Genomic DNA, 23,349 nt, shown 5'->3' with positions numbered 1-23,349 from the left:
TTTGAAGTGTCAAGGTACACTATTTAATCAAACTAGACACGCAAATACCGTTTGTTACGATATTCTCCATACACAATAGTGTGTATAATCTAAGTAGATTGTGTATAAGAACTGCAGTTTGTAAGTGTTGTTGTAGTTAGATATACCACGCGCGTGTCATCGAATATGAAGGTAAGAGAGAGAGAGAGAGAGAGAGAGAGAGAGAGAGAGAGAGATCAGATAAGGGAATTTGATAAAGATGTAAGAAAGACAAGCACTTGTTAAAACGTTTCGAAACCATGATTTTGCATTATTACAGGGCATTCTTATCAAAAATGAAAATCCAGTGACATAGTTAAACCAAGAAAGAAAAGACTGAAGGGGACTGCCCATAAAGGGAGCGGGAAGGGGACTACCCATAATGGGAGTGGTAAAGGTCTCTTCAATGCTTCTTGTTACAACCTGCTATATATTTGAAATGCACGAATTAAAAAAGATACTGGCCTGTCGTGACCTCTGACTCGGGAAGATCGGAGCGAGGATTAAAATAAACGTCAACTATTTACATGAATAGTGTCGGCGACCTACAGCACAATTCAGTGATGAAAGTTTGTGAAGGAATAGAACGGACACCAGGAAATAAAACGCAGTTTGGCAATCTGTTTTCAAATCTTTGTAAGTTTTTAAAGCAAATTGATTACGCGCGTGTGTTTCCATGAGGAATATATGGCATGCCAAAAGTTGCAATATTTGATATTGTAACGTGTTTTGTACTGGGTTCTCAGGGATAACATAATAATTTTCCTCTAACTCTGCCTGAGTTAATAATGATTGGTATAATGATTTTTCTCTAATTGGGTAATACTTCAATCACTTATATAATCAATGGAAATAATGTACGAGGGGGGCTTTCTTATTTCACCGTGTGTCTGTACCCGGTTCCTGTTGAGAGTGAAGCACTTGTGTCTCAATCTTCTTCAGATTTACTACACAAAGCACTCCACCTCAATTCCCTGGGTTTCTTGCCACTGGTTTCTGCTTTACCCTACCTCTTCTTTCTATTTTCTTCTTTCTTTCCGAGCTTCTCCGCTGCTGTTCACTTCCAACTCTTTCCCATTGGGTGCGTTCACAATTCTTCCATTGGTACAAATATCGATTTTGCCATTGGTTGTCTTTGGTACCAATGTTAAACAATGGTACAATTGGTTGCCTTAAAACAGTGAACGACAAATTGGCAAACCAAAGACAAAATAACAGCCAAAGGTTGCTATGTTGACCATTGGTACCACTGGTTACTAATGGTCACCAATGATAGTCAATGGTTACCAACGCCAAATGTTTAGTTTTCCGCTATTTTCAGAAATGACAAACCTAACAAGAATATTTGTTGCACTGCTGAAACAAAATGAAACTAATCTCATGGACATGATCACGTGTCATCAGGTGATATTCATTTGCTAAAAAAGCGATCATTTGTACCACGTATGCAACACTATGTTGAGGTTACTATTCCACAGTAAAAGTTAAAAGTCACTTTCGAATGTCAAGAGGTACCTACCAGGCAACATGCTTGTGTTTGCGACCACTACCTGAATATATTCAAACAACTGGACCAATTCCAAATGTTGAAAAAGATGTTCTAATGTTTTTATGGTTCATGGTTATGTAAAATTAGCGTAATTCTCATTTGCTTGCAAATATTTGTAACATGTAAAATTAAACTTGCTTGTTTTATAAAGTTAAATGTCCTATTACCGGGTTTCAGATGTATTAGCATTATAGACTTAAACGTTATCATTGCAGGTAACCTTGAGAGTATAAAATCCATGTCAGACCGATTTAATGTCTCAAAAAGTTCTTTTCACAAATCCATGAAAAGAACAGGATCTGCACTAGTTAAAATTATGCCAAATACTATCAGGAACGATTCCCGTCGCCATCTTGTCGGTGACTCTAATAAACGAAAACTCGCGTTGGTAATTCTACCGTGAATGTGATTGGCCTGCAGAATTGGTAACCAATAAATGTTACCCATGGTAAACATTAGTACCAATGTTTTGCCAATGGTAAATTGCACCACCAATATCAACCAATGGGAGAATTGTGAACGCACCAGCAGCAATTTATATACCCTTGGAGTAGTTCACTCCAAGGGAAGTCAGGTCGTTCCATTATTCCCACATGAATCAAGTTCATTAGAACGTTTCTCTTTATAGGATATTATAATTACAATATTTTCCATACATTTGTATTGTATGATTTTTCTTTTGAATTGTAAAAATATCATTTGTATTGTATACTGGTATTTTAATTTGCATTGTATAACTTTTGATTGGTATTGTAAAATTGTACGTGTGTATTGTATGTGTTCGAAGGATCGTTCATTTTGGTTTGTTACAAAGGATCTCATTGGTTCAAACAATGGTTTGGTCATCAAGTCATAAACTATATCTTTTTTCCTAACCTAAATCACTTTACATGTAAAATTTACAGAACGTTTTCTCGCTTACTAACCTCATGTTTATCTAGTCCAGCACGGATATAGGGGTCCAATTTATCATGTGATTGAGCATCGGAACTAACATTCCGCTCGTTGCCAACACAATACAGATTTAAACTTGACCAAAAAAAAATCCACCGTAACAAACCAAAAGATACAAATGAGAATTTTTAAAATACAAACTGAAAATAAACAAAACAAATGAAAAATCATACAATACAAATGGAAAAATGAATACAAATAGAAAATTATATAACACAGCTGATAATATAAAATACAGTGTGTGAGGTGTTTTTTTTGGGGGGGGGGGGGGTGCGGGGTTGGGGGGCATATCCCAGCTGCCCCTTGCCCTTGAAATCATTTGTGATTAGACGTATATAATTAAATCATGATATACGAAAAGTTAATTCTTACTAATATAATGTAACCCAATGTAAGTTATTCCAAAGTTTGAACTTCCAGGAAAAACATTTCATCTGCGTGGCGCTTATAGAAGACAGTTAGCCATGACCCGTCTTCTGTCTATCGTCAGTGCTCTCTCCATGGTGGTAATTGGTGGATGTAATGAACAAGGTCTGTGTCCGACTCATTCCTTCAACTAGGAGGTTCTTATGAATTGTGATCGATTGAATTTAATACAATAGTGAAGAATGGTAAGATGAAATTGTCGGTTTTCTTGTGTATCTTCAGATGTCGTAGACATACTGTGCGCATGCTCAAGAATAAACTTTGCTGGGATGAACGCTAATGGTACAATGTACGAAATAGAGGCCGAAATAAAACTTGGAAATGTTAAGTGTAAAACAACTGCTGAACGTCTGAAATGGAAACCTATGGCGTCAGTTTATGTGAGGAACAGGACAACAACCCTGGGGAGCGGCGCCATAAAATGTAGTATTCGTCAGGTAAACTACACCTCAATAGAGACCCTACCATAAACCTTCAAGTTTTGGCTGATCATTACTTATTGCTTGTATGTACTTTCAGCCTGACTGCAAGAAGAAATTAAGTTTTCCAGATATTCCCCGAGACGAGGACGTCATTGTTTTGGTAAATTTCAAGTTTACAGAGAATTTATTCAATCATTGTGTTGAGGTCACAATGATCTATGGCAGTTCATTTTTGTAATGTGGTTTCTAATGTTTGGAAAAATAATAAGTGAATTACTATTGATAGCTTTACTTTAACTTTGATGATATAATAAGTGAATTACTATTGCTAGCTTTACTTTAATTTTGATGGTCTGCAACCTGTGTTGAACAGAATGTCAATCTCTATGTGCATTTATAACACATTTGATTTCAAAGTCATTTTTATTTTTTAATGGTATCAAACCCACAGATCCAAACGATAATCAACGATTTTGACTTCTGTCGACCCGTTGGTGAGTACTCTCTCCTTGATAGATAAATATTTTTTAAAGACTTTTAGTGCATGGTTAAGTAGTCTTATTGATTTTTTTCTGAAATGAAGATTCCTTTAGGCTCCTCTTATACCAGTATTTGTGTGAATGTCTTTTCTCATAAAATCTATTCACAATGAGAAGCCATCTGTGAAATTTTATATTTCAGTATTGTCAACTTCAACTTCTTCGATTGAAAACAATCAAAAGAGCCCCTACATTACAACACAACGCACCTCTCAAAACAACGCATCATCGCCTAATTCACAACCCACGCTAGCCTACACGGTGTTCCCGGCCTCTACACTTACACTGGCTGTGTGTGTTATTGCCGTTGGGTTTTGGTGCTGACGAAAAAGGCGGCAACGGAGAGCAAGTAGAAGCAGTACCCACGAACCCTCTAATCACAGCCTGATAGAACCTTCCCTAGGTGATATATATATAAACACACACACATATATATAATATTTTAGTTAACACACATTCTGTACATGTAACTTAAAGGTCCGTCGAAAGGCATTTCAAATGAAGAAGGGGGCGAATATTTCACGTACGCATAAATTATGGTGGCGGGGGTCCCCTCACCAAGGCTGGCTTAATGATATAAATTATACATGTACAAATATTTTTTCAGAGCTTTCATTTGCTGCAAAGAGAGATCTTCTTGTAATAGCAGTGCCAGAAAGTGGAAGCAGAAGAATGTCGAATCTTTTAAGTGAAATACAAACCACACGCATTGCTATTTTATTCAACCCCGAGAATTCTGAGGAAGACATTTTCAAAAACATGGATCAGTGGATTGACAAGAGCATTAAAACAAGCATGCATCAACAAATACTGATCATCTTCACCGTGAATCTAGTTTCAGAGGAAGCAGGCTTTTGTTCCAACCCCTTTGATGACGTAAGCAGAACTTTCTTTCAACGGATGATGTCGTATCTCAGCCATGAAGGATCAGATAAAATATTTTATGTTTTCTTGGATCCTCCCAGTGAAATACTGAATCATCTCCCCCCAAAAGCGCTTGTCTTGTCTCATCAACGTACATACGATCTCTCGCAAGATGAAAACCGTTACAGTCAAACGAGGAGACTGCTGAGTGATCTACAGTAATGGATTTTAACCATGTGTCATACCATTCAAGTACACAACACAGCAACCTAACAGAAAAATTCACACTTAGATATGTGTAAAACAAGACAGTAACTCATCTTTAAAACTTAAAACAATTTTATTGACAGCATTCAAAAAGCACAACATATGGATTAAATTAAGGAGTCGCTACTTGAACACGTCTGATTGCGAACATGTTGAACTCAATAATAGAATCTACCTAAAATAAACAGTTGTGCAATGAAACAAACTGTACATACAGTAAAACACGCTTATAGCGAAGTGCTGGGGACAAATAATTTTGAATGGTTATAAACGTAATTCATGATATCCAATAAGATTATAACACGTTTTAAAACTACAGGAAAATCACTTCACTGTAAACATGTATTCATTATAAGTGTGTTCGCTGTAGTCGTATTTTACTGTAAACGTGTATTCATTATGAGCGTGTTCATTGTAACCGTGTTTTACTGTATACAGTTATATGAGCTTGGCAGCATTATCCATGAAGATGTGTGTATGTCATTTAATGCTGTACACTGGTTAGTTTGATGTTACTCTAGTGTACACAGTATTAACATTCCTGTAATAAATTATCATCCAGGATTTCTCACTTTTAAATAATATTAACATGTATAAACTTACACAATAACTTATATATACGTAAATAGTAAACCAGTAAAACATAAGAAATAACTGCCTAGCTATTTCGTTTTACTTATATGAAGATGGCGTTCGGTTGAACATGTGGGGATTTTGGTATAAACAGCTATACTGAATACAGGTAGCCGTACATGGAATTTCGAGTTAAATGCAGTCTGTTGTATATTGTGGGGTCTTAATAAAACCTTGTAATCAGAATTCTTTGTAGTTAAGCTTGAATCTTGAGTATGCGTAATAAATTCGGTTTAATATCTATCTCAGAACAGACACTAAAATCATTCCTAAATAGTATGTAAAAGACACATGCATACTCATTTAGAACAGAAAGATATATCACGATAAAATTACTATGCCAACATATACATTGAACATCTGTATTCACTGTAAACCCCCCTCCCCCAAATAAAAGTTGAAAATAGAAAAATTAAGTAATAGTGGATGGAATTCAAAGAGTTAAGTTCATACATGAAATAAATAAAAACACAAAATTTGACATACATCAGAAAAGAAGTTGGTAAAATAGAAGATAAAGCATATGATTCAAAAGATAAGATTGGGTACAAACTGGTAATACTAAATGAATTACATGGACCAACAAAATACAACTTTTACATAAACAAATGTTTTCTGCAGGAGTACATAGCATTCAAAGGAACCAAATTAATTTTACCAATGGTTTCCAAACACAGAACATTTATATTTTTTAATTCTTCAATGCTTATAAAGATATGGATGACCATTTCAGAGAATTCTCTGACTAAATAGAAACATGCTTGTAGCCAATCAACAAATACATGTAGTAACAAACTTAAGCTTGGGGACCGTTGGTGTCTAAATTAGTATGTGGAGCTTGATTGAAAATAACATGAACTGGAAATCAATGACAAAGAGATTTTACATCTTTAAATCTACAGATGACAACTTCATAGTAATGAGAAATCTCAGCTCTGTCTGAAATTACTCCCATCCTCTATGACAGATTATAATATCCTGATGCAACATTTAGAATGGGCGTGTCTGAAAGCTCATGGCAGAACAATTGTGTCAAATTGAGACCAGATTACAGGTTATATACATACACGTGTATTTGCAGTCCTGTCCTTGTACAACAAAACCTATTCTGGAACACGTATTATTATCAATTAATAAATAAATAAACATACATATTTCTACTATATCACATTCATCATTTAATAAAATGAAGGTAAATGTGTCAGCTCATTTCAAAATGGGTGTCTTGTATAGTAAATCTGAAATATATGTCTGTAAACAATAGCAAGCATTTTGGTGATGTACTTGATTGAGTGGAAGACACTTTCCAAAGGCGCTAATCGGATGTTTACAGTAAAAGCACTTACAGGAGAATGATGGTACATTGTACTAAGACGCGCGACTTAAATGTGTAGTCATACTAGAAAGATAATTCAAGATAGCTCAACCACTCACAAGCCAGTGACAACCACTCACAAGTCACAGTGACAACCACTCACAAGTCACAGTGACAACCACTCACAAGTCACAGTGACAACCACTCACAAGTCACAACCACTCACAAGCCACAGTGACAACCACTCACAAGTCACAGTGACAACCACTCACAAGCCACAGTGACAACCACTCACAAGCCACAGTGACAATACTGGATCTATGATAACTTCTAATACCGGGGCACACCTTCAGAAGGTCTGCGCAAAGTGTAATGATTCAACACACAAACATTCCAAAGATTTTGTCATGGATCATCAGAATTTAGATTGTTCCAAAATGAACAACTTTTCTTCAGGACCACTAAAAGAGCCCACTCATCTGCTTTCTCCTTCTGGGGACTATAAATGGAGTTGTTTTGGAGAAGTAAAAAAAATGATAATCAGAAAACATCACTCTCGTCTTTAGTTAAGTACACATGTTTATTAAGGCTGGCAGCATTTCTACGCAAATGAGATAATCAAAATGCACAATATGCAGAACTACCTTGGTACAGGTTTGAGCATATCCATTCAAGTATGGGGTGTATGTAACATTCACTGAAATAGCTTTGACATTATGATACGAGATCATACATTGCTTGCTTTCTCAGGAGAAAAACCATCAATGTCAACCAAAAATGGCTTTGACTCACAGGCATACACTAAATAGAAAAAAAAATATAGTATGATAATAAGCCAAATGGTCTACACAATATTGCTGGACAAATGTCTTTAGTTCATTGCTTAAATAATGATTCCTAAATTTCAGTGCAACTTTGACAAATTGTAATGACTGGTATCATTAACTTAAAAAAATCAATATATGCACCCAGGGGTGCATGAGCCGAGTTGCATGGGATACATTGTAAAGTCAGGAATGATGTGGCATATTTATAATTGTGAAGAACTAATTTCAGTTTTAAACTTTTCGAGTTACTGTCCAGAAACCATATTTGTCTGAGTTTTCAATCTATTTTCAGTCACTATAACCTTGACCTTTTTTCTCCAAAATCAATAGGGGCCTTGCTTTGCTGCTATATATCCAATAATATATCCAAGTTTCATTTGATTCAAATTAAAAATTTTGAGTTATCCTCCTGAAACTAAATTTTTTTGGAATTTTAAATTTATTTTCGGTCAGTGACCTTGACCTTTGACCTATTTTCTCCAAAATCAATAGGGGTCTTCCTTACCTGGTACCCAACAACATATCAAAGTTTCATTTGATTCGGATTTAAACTTTCTGAGTTATATCATCAGGAAACCAAATTTTTCATTCTATTTTCGGTCAGTGACCTTGACCTTTGACCATTTCTCTCCAAAATTAATAGGGATCTTCCTTACCTGGTACCCAACAATATATCAAAGTTTCATTTGATTAGATTGTAAACTTTTCGAGTTATCATCCGAAAACCAATTGTTGACGCCCAACCGCCCGACAACCCGCATTACCAAATCAATAGCCAATAGCCAAGTTCAACTTCGTTGCAACTTGGCTAATAACGATCGAACACGGTTATTCATGGGATTTGGACAGTTATAATTAATGAATATTCAATTCCACAATTATTGAAAGATTCTTATCATTTATGACATGCCTTTCCACTAGTTTTATTTAGGGTAAATTTGATATTTGCAGTCCTTGTGATGTCATCGTATGACTTGATGTAGTGCACTGAAATCATTTGGCATTCGTGTGAACACCGTTTCACATCAAAACAGTCGAGTATGAATAATTGACTTTAAATTCAAGATCATTGGTGCTGTATTTTTTTTAAGATTCTCATTTGAATTGATTTCCTATACCTAGCCTCAACTTACAACCGCAAGTACAAACATGCAACAACCATGACAAAATGTCATACTGAGGTATGTGCGAAGTGTCTCATTAACAGATCAGAAAAGTCAACAAAAATGGAACTACATGTACAATGTATAGGACTAGTAATTTCAAGCTACCAAGTGTGGCACAATCTCAAGCATAGAAAGCTATTAATGAATACAAATACAGAAACAAAACAGATCGAAGACCACCAGTTCTCATGTAAAAGTGAAAATTTGATTCTCAAATTGTAAATGTCATGTGTGAGGAAATGTTACAATAAACTTTGTATTTCATATATATAATGAAATAACTTCGGTATCCCCTTACTGGTATGTTTATTGTAGGACATATTAGCATTTAATTATAATTAATACATCTTAATTACAATGTGATTTATCGTAATTATCATTGTAAACACTGTAGCCCTACCTCTCTACATAGAACAACCAGTGCTTCCCGCCAGAGACATAACAAATGGCACAAATAAATAATTCCTGTTAGGTGTTCATCATTCACCCTCATTACAGTCACTTCAATGCGTATGTACAGCAAATTCATCTCGTCTAAAACTACCCAAGAATCGCCACCGGCAAGCATAATATGACACCATCAAATCGTGAACTGTTTTGGCAGAATGCAGCACTTCACAACACACAAAACTTGTGCTGAAATGGGAAGCTATCATCTAGGAAGATTAAATAGGGGTTATGAACACTGGACATTGAGGTATTTAGTGAAAGCTTGGCTTGGGACTTCTGGGAACTATGCTGTAGTATCTAGAAGACTGTATTCTAAAAATAGAATACTAAATAATCTTCCCAGTCAATAAAACAAAGAATTACACCAAACCATAATTCAAAAGAGAGAAAAGCGTACCTCTATCAATAAAGATACAAAACAGGTAATATCGGTACTTTAACAAATTCAAATAATACTTCTTAATCACATTGAAACCTTTTTGAGTTATACTGAAAGAAAAAGACAAAAAGGGACTACAGCACTCCACATAAATCAAATACCACTAACTAGCACTATCTGCTATCAGAACCATATGATTGTTTGCCCTCCAAGTGTATAGAATCAGAATCATGCCAGTAACTTTTCTGTTCCTTCTGTACTGCGGAAACGCAGATCTGGCTCATCATCTGTGGAAGCTATTAAATCGGAATCAAAAAAGTCGTCGTCGGATTTCTCGATTCTGTTGTAGCACCTGGCCTCGTCCCTGTTTTTACTGTATTTCACACTCGTGTCTACATCACTGACATAGATGGTTTTTGTGCCTTTGACTTTCCTCTTTAGAAAGTTGTCTACCACCCAAAATATGAAAGCCTGAAATCATAAAAATGTTACAAAATGTAATTATCTCTGTGTACAATTTTATTTACCAATATGTACAGTGTACATTGTTTTGGGTATATCTCAATATGCAAGTACTTTACATTGTACACGGCACATACAAGTATCCCTTCACATCATAGTTATAAAGTATTTACATGTAAACTGCTTTGTTACACCCCAAATTAAAAAGATACATGTGTTTTTAAATTACTTATTGAAATTTGAACTACAAAAACAAACAAAAATAGTTCTATCAAATTTAAAAATCTATTACCAATCTGGAAAGAATTCAGAAATGTTCAGGGTTTTCACTTCCTTTTCATTGAACATAAAGAATTTGAGGAGGCCCAAGAAAAAAATTGGGGGGGGGGGGGTTACTTGTGAGTTACGTTGATATTACAGGAACTTGTTACTTACGTTGATATTACAGTAACTTGTTACTTACGTTGATATTACAGGAACTTGTTATTTATCTTGATATTACAGGAACTTGTTATTTATCTTGATATTACAGGAACTTGTTACTTACATTGATATTACAGGAACTTGTTACTTACATTGATATTACAGGAACTTGTTACTTACGTTGATATTACAGGAACTTGTTACTTACGTTGATATTACAGGAACTTGTTACTTACATTGATATTACAGTAACTTGTTATTTATGTTGATATTACAGGAACTTGTTACTTACATTGACATTACAGGAACTTGTTACTTACATTGATATTACAGTAACTTGTTACTTACATTGACATTACAGGAACTTGTTACTTACATTGATATTACAGGAACTTGTTACTTACGTTGATATTACAGGAACTTGTTACTTACATTGATATTACAGGAACTTGTTACTTACATTGATATTACAGTAACTTGTTACTTACGTTGATATTACAGGAACTTGTTACTTACATTGATATTACAGTAACTTGTTACTTACGTTGATATTACAGGAACTTGTTACTTACATTGATATTACAGGAACTTGTTACTTACATTGATATTACAGGAACTTGTTACTTACATTGATATTACAGTAACTTGTTACTTACGTTGACATTACAGGAACTTGTTATTTACGTTGATATTACAGGAACTTGTTACTTACATTGATATTACAGGAACTTGTTACTTACATTGATATTACAGTAACTTGTTACTTACGTTGATATTACAGGAACTTGTTACTTACATTGATATTACAGTAACTTGTTACTTACGTTGATATTACAGGAACTTGTTACTTACATTGATATTACAGGAACTTGTTACTTACATTGATATTACAGGAACTTGTTACTTACATTGATATTACAGTAACTTGTTACTTACGTTGACATTACAGGAACTTGTTATTTACGTTGATATTACAGGAACTTGTTACTTACATTGATATTACAGGAACTTGTTACTTACATTGATATTACAGGAACTTGTTATTTATCTTGATATTACAGGAACTTGTTACTTACGTTGATATTACCGGAACTTGTTACTTACATTGATATTACAGGAACTTGTTACTTACGTTGATATTACAGGAACTTGTTACCTACATTGATATTACAGGAACTTGTTACTTACGTTGACAATACCGGAACTTGTTACTTACATTGATATTACAGGAATTTGTTATTTATGTTGATATTACAGGAACTTGTTACTTACGTTGATATTACAGTAACTTGTTACTTACATTGACATTACAGGAACTTGTTACTTACATTGATATTACAGTAACTTGTTACTTACATTGATATTACAGGAACTTGTTACTTACATTGACATTACAGGAACTTGTTACTTACGTTGACATTACAGGAACTTGTTACTTACATTGATATTACAGGAACTTGTTACTTACGTTGATATTACAGGAACTTGTTATTTATCTTGATATTACAGTAACTTGTTACTTATGTTGATATTACAGGAACTTGTTATTTATCTTGATATTACAGGAACTTGTTATTTATCTTGATATTACAGGAACTTGTTACTTACATTGATATTACAGGAACTTGTTACTTACATTGATATTACAGTAACTTGTTACTTACGTTGATATTACAGGAACTTGTTACTTACGTTGACATTACAGGAACTTGTTACTTATGTTGATATTACAGGAACTTGTTACTTACGTTGACATTACAGGAACTTGTTACTTATGTTGATATTACAGGAACTTGTTACTTATGTTGACATTACAGGAACTTGTTACTTACATTGATATTACAGGAACTTGTTACTTACGTTGATATTACAGGAACTTGTTACTTATGTTGACATTACAGTAACTTGTTACTTATGTTGACATTACAGTAACTTGTTACTTATGTTGATATTACAGGAACTTGTTACTTACATTGATATTACAGGAACTTGTTACTTACGTTGATATTACAGTAACTTGTTACTTATGTTGATATTACAGGAACTTGTTACTTACATTGACATTACAGGAACTTGTTACTTACGTTGACATTACAGGAACTTGTTACTTACATTGATATTACAGGAACTTGTTATTTATCTTGATATTACAGTAACTTGTTACTTATGTTGATATTACAGGAACTTGTTATTTATCTTGATATTACAGGAACTTGTTACTTACGTTGATATTACAGGAACTTGTTACTTACATTGACATTACAGTAACTTGTTACTTATGTTGATATTACAGGAACTTGTTACTTACGTTGATATTACAGGAACTTGTTACTTACATTGACATTACAGTAACTTGTTACTTATGTTGATATTACAGTAACTTGTTATTTATCTTGATATTACAGGAACTTGTTACTTATGTTGATATTACAGTAACTTGTTATTTATCTTGATATTACAGGAACTTGTTACTTATGTTGATATTACAGGAACTTGTTACTTACGTTGATATTACAGTAACTTGTTATTTATCTTGATATTACAGGAACTTGTTACTTACGTTGATATTACAGGAACTTGTTACTTACATTGATATTACAGGAACTTGTTATTTATCTTGATATTACAGTAACTTGTTATTTATCTTGATATTACAGGAACTTGTTACTTACGTTGATATTACAGTAACTTGTTATTTATCTTGATATTACAGTAACTTGTTATTTATCTTGATATTACAGGAACTTGTTACTTACATTGATATTACAGTAACTTGTTATTTATCTTGATATTACAGTAACTTGTTATTTATCTTGATATTACAGGAACTTGTTACTTATGTTGACATTACAGTAACTTGTTACTTATGTTGATATTACAGGAACTTGTTACTTACATTGACATTACAGGAACTTGTTACTTATGTTGATATTACAGTAACTTGTTACTTACATTGACATTACAGGAACTTGTTACTTACATTGACATTACCGGAACTTGTTACTTACATTGATATTACAGGAACTTGTTACTTATGTTGACATTACAGGAACTTGTTATTTATCTTGATATTACAGGAACTTGTTACTTACATTGACATTACAGGAACTTGTTACTTATGTTGATATTACAGTAACTTGTTACTTACATTGACTACTAATGGTACTATGAACATGACAATGACTAGCTCCACTTTGGGGTCCTTAAACGGGGACATGAGGAACGTTCTCACCTAAAGATACACAAATATATCTCACTGTCATTTTGTCTACAATATAAATCCCTTCAGCACACTTCTTCTTGATTAATTGGATCAGATCTGATGTTGAAAATTCCTGTTATGATTAGCCCGTATAAAGCCAAGCAGTTGAATTCAATAATTCATCCACAAAATTAATAAAAGATTAATATTCGGAAAATCAGTTGTAAAAATGACAAATTCCTGACACAATTCTCCAGTATCTGTGAATATTTACCTTTTTCCAGAAATCAAACTGAATCAGCAGGGTCATCAGTATTTTTTCCAGAATCATCACCAAGATATACAGGGCAGACTGCCCCACCCAGCTACTGCATGCTGGGGGATTTCCTAAAATGGGCCGTAAATCCACGTTACATGTATGGACCCATAAGATGGATTTTAACTATATCAATTTGTAAGGTGACAGTATAATTTGAATATCCTGCCATATTTGCTCATCAGATAATGTTAAAAAGGATTATTTAACAATGATCAGAATGCTGCATGATGCTATGTCAATTTGAAAAGTATGTTTTGGCTCGACAATGAGCCAGTAATTTTAAGAAAATAATTTAAAGACAGGTAAATGAAATTATCATTTCAAGATTTTGTAAATATGAACTTCCGGATACTAAAAATATTAACCTTCATGGTTAGACCTTTAATTCCCGAATTTAATTCAACCTTCGACCTCTTGAATTCTCAAAGTTTTATTAAGGTTCCTTGAACTTCAAGTTTAGACTTGCTCAAGTCTCTATGTTTTATAATCAGTGCTCTCTTTAATACTTTTGATAATGCCAAATTTAGCGTGGTTGATGACATTTAAGAGTGGTAGAGAGCAGAGGTTTAGATTTCTAAAACACAGTAAAATTTGGACGAAATGATAAAGTAATAAAAACAACATAGAGACTTGAGCAAGTTTAAATTTGAAGTTCAAGGGACTTTTAATATATAACTTTGAGAGCTTAAGAGATCGAAGGTTGAATTAAATTCGAGAATTAAATTATGGAGAATCACTTGTAACGTTTTGGTCCTGTGTGTGGATAATGCGTGTATGTTTACAAAGACGTACCATATTCTCCGAACTTTAGGGAGTCCCACTTGAGCTTGCGAACCACCACTTGTGTGAGCTTAAGTCCGATGTAGATAACGAACAGACCAATAGTAGAATCCAGAATAAAGCTGACAAAATACCTAAACAAAAAACAAATCTATATAAGATACTGTCTCCATATATAGGTAATATAAAAATCTATATAAAATACTGTCTCCATATATAGGTAATATACAAATCTATATAAAATACTGTCTCCACATATAGGTAATATACAAATCTATATAAGATACTGTCTCCATATATAGGTGTTATTTAAGTAAGAGTCTGAAAATTTGAAAGGGACCCAGGGCCTAGCTGCAGAACTGTAGCTCTCTGAAAAAATATTTTGATGGAACAGAGAGCTACAGATCCACCCCTTATCAAAACCTTCGATTTACGGCACACAAAAGCTGTAGCTCTCTGTTCTGTCAAAATATTTTTTCAGAGAGCTAAAGTTCTGCAGCTACCCAGCGCCGGGCTTACAGAAACTTCTTCACATTTTTTATCAAGCCCAAATATCAATTAAATATTTCTAGACAATTAACATTGCATTTTGTATATCCTGGAACACATTATGAGGTCAAAAAATACTTTTATTTTCTTCACTCAAAATTGCACATTTTACATTTCAAAAGTAACAAGAAGCATTCCTTTGGCAATATTGTCTTTGACATCACAAAATGTGAGGATACAATGGCAGATCCATAGAAACCTCTCATACCATGTGCAAGGGTCTCCTTGAAACATGTCTGCTAGGAATACATTGGCAAAATGAATGACAGCTGCACCAAAGCCTTGTTTAGATGTGTCATAGAACCTTCAACGAATAAAAGAGTATGTCCATATCATTACAGGCAACAAATACTAAATGTGATAAATTCAACAATTCAGCAAGTTCACACACACACACACACACACACACACAGAAAAGACATGGATGTGAAGCAATTCATATCATTCTTGACCATTAATTTCTTTGAATTGACATTTATAAATATCAAAACTAACATATTTAACAAGAGCACAAACAACTCCCTTGAAACATTGTGCACAGTCTCAGCCGTCAATCAGATAATGAATACATCAGAAATTACATTATAACATTCAATATATATCCATCCACTGAACTTGACCTTTCTTCCTGATCTTGAAAATCCATAGCAACCTATAATTTACAGTTACCATCATGCATGGAGAAAAATATGCAGAGTTTACTGAACCATAGAGCTACAGTTTCTTGTAGAGTGGCCAGTTATAACATGTCATTGGTTTAGGATACAGGGAATTGGACAAATGTTTCCATGACCTTGAAATCAATAGTGAAAGAGATTTATAGTTGTATTATTTTGTTCAAATCCTGCAAATAGAATTCAGATCAAGTGATCTTGACTTTGAAAACCAATAAGATATGACAATTCACTATGGGGAACAAGTATGCCAAGTTCGACAAACCCATGTGCTCAAGTTTTCTCTAAATTTTTGCAAATAAGGATTTTGACAAAGTTTTAATTCGATCTTCCAGTGACCTTGACCTTCAACCTGCCTTTGAACGTATATAGGGTTCAACAACCCACCATGAGGAACAAGTATGTAAAATTCACATTGATGGCCTTCATTGCTGTGGTTTTCTTTTAATCTTGCCCTTAAGTACCTCATAAACACTCTTATGACACACTTACATCACACACACACACCCTTACAACACACACACATTTCCACAGCAACAATATTTATGGAGTTATCGAGTATTTCCCTATATAACTTGTTGAGATGGTACAATAATTGATTAATATAGTCTAACTTTTTACCATATCTTCCATGGTCTTCTTTCATATATTGGCTCACAATACCTCTTCACTGTATCAAAAACAAATTTAAAGAAGTTTTTTAATTACACTATGCATCATTCAAAAATAAAGTCTGATGGAACTTTGTATACAATTAAACACACACTGAAAATAACCAGTCTTCAAGCATTACAAGTTCTCTTTATCACAAATAATCGTGTCCTTAAGGACGTATGTGACATTTCTCAATAATTATACATAATTTTTCATGACAATTCATATACAATTTACTTGCATTCTACCTCATTTCTACAAAACATCTGGAAATATGAAATACCAGTCTGTTTTAGCATGTTTAGACTTGACATATTTTGATTGTTCCTGGTTGTTGCAATTAAAAATGTAAAGTCAGCACTTATGTATTACTAAGGCCAAAATATATATATATATATATATATATATGTTGGTTTCCACTTTCATCTCAAAATTTTTAAGGGTCAGTGGGTAGGTAGTGGGTTTTTTTTGTAGGTTAAATTATTTTTTTAATGATTCAGTATTCTACTATAAATGCATAAAATATAGTGATTATCTAGTAATCAAATAAAAGTTATATATTTATATATGATGAATCAAAACAGTTCTTCCACATGTGCTGTATAAAATGAAAACTGTTTCTGTGTTTTGGAAGTATGTGCATAATAAATAACTTAATAAGTCAATAAATATACTCTTGTTGAAGTGATGACATTCGTAAAATCTGTGAGAATGGGAAAAAATGTTTTAGGGTCGGCAGAAAATTTAAGGGTTGGTTGGAAAAGTGGAAACCAACATTTATATATATATTTTGCCTAAATGTAAGTTACAAGTATTAATTACTGTAGCAAAGAAGGAGAGAAAAATCCTCGGAACAATCGGGTATCAAACCCGGGACTCTTCCATTACTACCAAGGTGATTTAACCACTGAGCCACTCAGTCCAATATACTAAGTATACATGGTAATATTGATAGCAAATTTAAACCTATTTCAGAAATCATACAAGAGCTCTTCATATTGAGATGAAAAACTAATTTTTGAGAAAATGCCAGAAATGCTACATATATTAAATGTCCCCAAGACCAATAAAAGGTGTCAGAACAGTGAATTCGAATGCTTGGTCATTGGACTGGTACTATTGCTATTAAAAATAACCAGATGCAACTCGTCTGAGTTTAAACATCTTTAACAAAAATTCTCATTTTGTGCCTCTTTAAAGGGACTGGTTCACGATTTTTGATACAAATATTTTTCCTTTTTTATGGTAAACATTAACAAGAGATGTTTGTAAAACACATATGTCCCCCATGGTGCAAAATTGAAAAGGGTTATACACACACCTCATTTAATTGATAGTATTATCATCAATTCAAAATATTGAGCAGACAATATCTTCCTATGTTAAGAGTGAATTGACCATGTGACCTAAAATTCAATAGGGGTCATCTACTCCTTATACTGTACCAGTGTACCAAGTTTGGTACGTGTCAATCAAGCAAATAATTCTTAAAATATAGGTGACAATATATTACTATGTCCAGTTCAACTATTGACTTTTGACCTCAAAATCAATATGGGTCATCCTCTCCTGAAGTTGTACCAATGTACTAAGTTTGATGTCTGTCAAGTAAAAGGGTTATCAAGATATTGAGTGGACAGTATATTACTATGTCCAGTTTGACCCTTGACCTTTGATCATGTGACCTCAAAATCAATAGGAGTCATCTTCTCCTGAATATACACCAGTGTACTATTTAAAGTTTGATGTCTGTCGAGCAAAGGGTTCTGAAGATATTGAGCAGACAGTATATTCCAATGTCCAGGTTGACCCTTGACCTTTAAACATGTGACCTCAAAATCAATAGGGATCATCTTCTCCTGAAGATGTACCAGTGTACCAAGTTTGATGTCTGTCAAGCAAAGGGTTCTCTAGATACTGAACGGACAGTATATTCCTATGCCCAGGTTGACCCTTGACCTTTGCTCATGTGACCTCAAATCATCAGAGCCCATCTTCTCCTGAAGATGTATCAGTGTACCAAAGTTTGATGTCTGTCAAGAAGAGGGTTCTCAAGATACTGAGCAGACAGAATATTCCCATGTCTAGTTTGACCCTTGACCTTTGACCATGTGACCTTAAAATTAATAAGAGTCATCTTCTTCTGCAGATCTACCAGTGTACTAAGTTTGATGTCTGTCAAGAAAAGGGTTCTCAAGATACTGAGCAGACATTATATTCCTATGTCCAGTTTGACCCTTGATCTTTGACCATGTGACCTCAAAATCAATAGGGGTCATCTTCTTCTGAAGACGTACTAGTGTACCAAGTTTGATGTCTGTCAAGCAAAGGGTTTTCAAGATATTGAACGGACAGTATATTCCAATGTCCAGTTTGACCCTTGACCATGTGACCTCAAAATCAATAGGGGTCAACTTCTCCTGAAGACGTACCAGTGTACCAAGTTTGATGTCTGTCAGGCAAAGGGTTCTCAAGATATTGAACGGACAATATATTCCTATGTCCAGTGTGACCCTTGACCTTTGACCTCAAAATCAATAGGGGTCATCTCCTCCTGAAGACGTACAGCGATTTTTTTCCTTATATAACTGGTACCGATAAACGGTACCATTCCCAATGCCAAAAACCGTTGATTTTTCCCAATTTTGAGATTAAAAATTCCCAACTTACTTTCCGAAAAATAGACCGCTGACATCGTAATTTACTTAGTCTGAAACGTTGTACAAGTTAACTAAAATGTTCACTTCCGATATTAAATCGAAAGTACAGATCATGGCAGTGCGCGTGTTTTGTAGAGCTACAGCGATTCTAAAACAATCTTACAGCGATTCCTTATGTCTCACAACAGCAAATAATACCGTAAAAAGTTTGTAAAGAGATGAATAGTTCTTGTTTTGTTCTCTTTTTTTCTTTTCTTTTAGTTAAAATCATTTGCTGAAACATTTGTAGAAAAGTCCCAATTTGTTCGATTTTGACGCTATTTTTCCCCAATCGAATGGGTACAGGTACCAGTACCAGTGGGTAGAAAAAAATCGCTGACGTATCAGTGTTCCAAGTTTGATGTCAAGAAAAGGGTTCTCAATATATTGAACGGACAGTATATTCCTATGTCCAGTTTGACCCTTGACCTTTGACTAAGTGACCTCAAAATCAATAGGGGTCATCTTCTTCTGAAGATGTACTGGTGTACCAAGTTTGATGTCTGTCAAGCAAAGGGTTCTCTAGACATTGAATGGTCAGTATATTCCTATGCCCAGTTTGACCCTTGACCTTTGACCATATGACCTCCAAATCAATAGGGGTAATCTACTCGTTAGGATGTACATGTACCAGTGTGCCAAGTTTGATGTCTTTAAAGCAAAGGGTTCTCGAGATATTGAGCGGATATTATATTCCTATGTCCAGAGTAGATTGACCCTTGACCAGACCTTTTGACCTGAAAAACAATAGGGGTCATTATCCACTCATAACCAACCCACATATGAAATATCATTATCATCAAGTGAATGGTTCTCAAGATATTGAGCGGACAACATGTGGTCTACAGACTGACCGACCGACAGTTGCAAAACAATATGCCCCCTCTTTTTCAAAGGGGGGCATAAAAATATAACTTTAATGCTGACAGCCAAAATTTTGACCTTCTGAATGCAAGAATAATAGCAATATTTTAGCCTTAAATCTGTGTTATGTAAACAAAGACTCGAGTCTTTTTATGTATACAAACAAACAAGTGAAATATTTCTTTTGTAATATAAAACATCTTAATTTTGCATAATCTCAAATTTGAACTTCTAAATGACACATTTTGCCCCAAAAATGCTTGAAATGTGAAAGATATAATAAACTTAGATCGATATCCATTTCTTTTAAAAATTTCGTAAACAATAGCATACCGCAGTCTTTGTTTAGAAAACAAATAATAAACTCTCTAAAATGAGCTTTTGTGATAATTTTTATGTGAACTCTTTTAAACACATTAGACAGAAGATTTTGATCATTAAAAGTGAAAAATAAAATTTTAGGGAAAATTGTGAATTAGTCCCTTTAATCTTCCTCTTTGGGCAAAGGTACAATCTTGAGTCACAACACAACCCCCCTCCAGGGCTCAACATTAACTTTTTTTCCTACTTGTCCATTCGGACAAGAGACAAAGATATTTACTTGTCCGAACTTCAACTTCACTTGTCCGAAAAATTTTCTAAAAAGGATATAATATCGTCAACTTGAAAACTGCATTTAATTTCAGAACTCCAGATAATTTTTTACCACAAAGAGTATTTACCCCCTGATTTTCAAATCAATGAGTATTTTGCTTTTCAGAAAAATTCAAAAGAGTATTTTGTTAATTTACTGATTATCTTTGCTCTTTTGCACAGAAGATGTCACCAAATAAACGATACTTCTTCCATTAAACTTTAACTTAAAGTTTATACGAAAAGGCCACTCCAGCTATTTACGGGGAAAATCCTTTGTAGTTCTTTTTGTTAAAACTTTTCATTGTCATTGGGAATTTGATATTTATTTTATCATTGATGCATTAAATTTGAATATGTCAGACACTCAATCACATGATTATGATCCAATTCTGTATATCATCCGTCCACGATTGATAATACAAGTTTGTTTTTTCCCCCTGTGCTTTCGACCGCACACTAACTCTTTAAGAAAGAAAGTATAACAAGTAGGCCTATATAATAGTGTTTTGAGTTAACTCTTTCAATTTTTCAAAATTGCGATTGTCATCAAAACATTTCATAGCGCTAAATATCATGTAATATATGATCAAGCCCTGGGCTAACCTCAATTCATATGAGTAGATAATTCATATTTATATCATACTACATGTATCGCAAATACGCATTACTTTGGGAGTGTATAGCGTATTTACATTCGCTTATGCGTAATTGTACGCATGATTTTTAACTTAAATGCGTATTTGGTAAAATTTAATGAGTATTTACGCTGATACGCACTTTATCTGGAGCTCTGTAATTTACTTAATATATAGTCTATTTTCATACCTGCTTGATTGATTTTTTTTAATCTTATTCTCTTGATAAAAACAACAAACGCATAAAAAAAAATTATCTAGACTTCCCATCTTGAATCAATGACTTCGTAAGATCCATGGATGCATTCTCTCACCAGAGGGCGCGCTACGTTGTGGAGCGTAGCGTAACACTCTCTGGTGAGAGATTGCAATGGGTGATTGAAAGTAGTATGCAATTATAAGTGAACACCAATCCCGATTGAGTTTGACTCAGCTAGTTTACATAGCGATCGAAGTTCATTTTCATGCATTATACATGTACTTCCGACTCTCAACTACCGATAAACTTTTCACAAAATTGTTTGGAGACTTCTTTACATAAAAAAGCACTTGTCCAATCGATCAAGTGCCCATCAATATTCACTTGTCCGAAATGTTTTTCCACTGGTACCGGACAAACGTAAATGTTGACCCCTGCCCTCCCCTCTTCCCGAAAATTTTCTAGATCTGCCCCTGTTGTATGAGCCACTGAGAATAATCATGCCTATAACATGTATAATATGCAAAAGAATGTTCAATGATTGACTGTTTCTAGAAAATACTTACAACACAAGCCATCAAACCTTGAATTCAGCATAATATATTATGTCAAATGAATTTGTTAACTATCTCCAATTAAAGATGTTACAGTGTATTCTTTAAATTCTTAATAGCTTTATTCACATTACATCTAAAATTTCATACAAACCTATAAGTGATGTAAACGCTAAAAATGCCAATGCTGCCTGTACCACAAGCCCAAGTCCTCCCATCAGATCGCCAGAATTACAGTGATATTCCTTAGCTCTCATTAGATTCTCATTGACTAGATCACTGAGCGTGTTGTTATCCATTGCTACTGGAGAGACTGGCATTGTCCGGACAAGGAAGGGTGGAGATAAATGCAGAGTCGGAGGTGCACCCTCAGCACTCAATGTTTATCATCGTTTAATCATACCCTTTACTACCCCAATCCGTAGAATGAAGCGTTGAGATTAAAAAAGTATTTCAATTTTGGCACATAATTCTCGGAGTTTTCTTGAAACAAACCTAACGTAGGCCTAGTATGAACTTTCTGACTGTTGCCAATAAACCGGAAATACTGACATGTGTGGTAACTTCACGCATGCGTAACATATAGTTTCAATTTGCAAGAAAAACATGATTCGCCTCAGCCTACCGCACCGAATTTAGACTTTAGATCTATAATCATAGATTAGTTTTTTTTAAAAAAGGATTGCAGGCATGTGAATACTTTATTGTAGTGTGGCATTTAATTTTCTGGATGTTCCTCATACTTTCTATATACTTTTTTAATTCATCCTCCTAATTTGGTAGTCGACGCGCGCAAGCGCATTCTGCACTTCGATGTTGCCATCTTGACGGTGAAAATTGAGGAAATCTATACTTTTTGACAGCGCAGAAAATATTGAAAAACATATCAG

General features: G+C 34.2%; 3 protein-coding genes across 7 annotated transcripts in view; 2 read left to right on the top strand and 1 right to left on the bottom strand.

Annotated features, from left to right (window-relative positions):
• LOC125655020 (uncharacterized) lies at nt 1–5,603 on the top strand. 4 transcript variants are annotated; one of them, XM_048885134.2, is made up of 8 exons: nt 1–171; nt 299–409; nt 2,942–3,052; nt 3,170–3,384; nt 3,467–3,529; nt 3,821–3,863; nt 4,051–4,311; nt 4,516–5,603. In XM_048885134.2, exons 3-7 carry the CDS (start codon nt 2,986–2,988, stop codon nt 4,230–4,232), a joined length of 570 nt encoding a protein of 189 aa, XP_048741091.2. In that variant the 5' UTR covers nt 1–171; nt 299–409; nt 2,942–2,985; the 3' UTR covers nt 4,233–4,311; nt 4,516–5,603. The 4 variants fall into 4 exon arrangements, with proteins under 4 accessions (XP_048741091.2, XP_048741092.2, XP_048741090.2 ...); XM_048885133.2 differs by having other exon boundaries at nt 2–171; nt 299–654; XM_048885135.2 differs by lacking the exon at nt 299–409.
• LOC125655070 (store-operated calcium entry regulator STIMATE-like) lies at nt 5,094–23,036 on the bottom strand. Of its 2 annotated transcripts, XM_056143184.1 has the most exons (7): nt 22,614–23,036; nt 16,840–16,888; nt 15,753–15,848; nt 15,008–15,129; nt 14,171–14,283; nt 13,843–13,926; nt 5,094–10,280 (listed from the first exon to the last, which is right to left on the bottom strand). In XM_056143184.1, exons 1-7 carry the CDS (start codon nt 22,777–22,779, stop codon nt 10,038–10,040), a joined length of 873 nt encoding a protein of 290 aa, XP_055999159.1. In that variant the 5' UTR covers nt 22,780–23,036; the 3' UTR covers nt 5,094–10,037. The 2 variants fall into 2 exon arrangements, with proteins under 2 accessions (XP_055999159.1, XP_055999160.1); XM_056143185.1 differs by lacking the exon at nt 13,843–13,926 and having other exon boundaries at nt 22,614–23,017.
• Nucleotides 23,031–23,349, top strand: part of LOC125654939 (scm-like with four MBT domains protein 1) — a 29,008-nt gene continuing 28,689 nt past the window's right edge. The window contains exon 1 of the mRNA XM_048885054.2: nt 23,031–23,349. The gene's annotated coding sequence lies outside the window, so the exon portion shown is untranslated.

This window comes from Ostrea edulis, chromosome 7 (genome assembly GCF_947568905.1).
Source record: "Ostrea edulis chromosome 7, xbOstEdul1.1, whole genome shotgun sequence".
Classification (NCBI taxonomy): domain Eukaryota; kingdom Metazoa; phylum Mollusca; class Bivalvia; order Ostreida; family Ostreidae; genus Ostrea; species Ostrea edulis.
The sequence above is the reverse complement of the archived record's forward strand: the minus strand, read 5'-3'. Positions and strand labels throughout refer to the sequence as shown.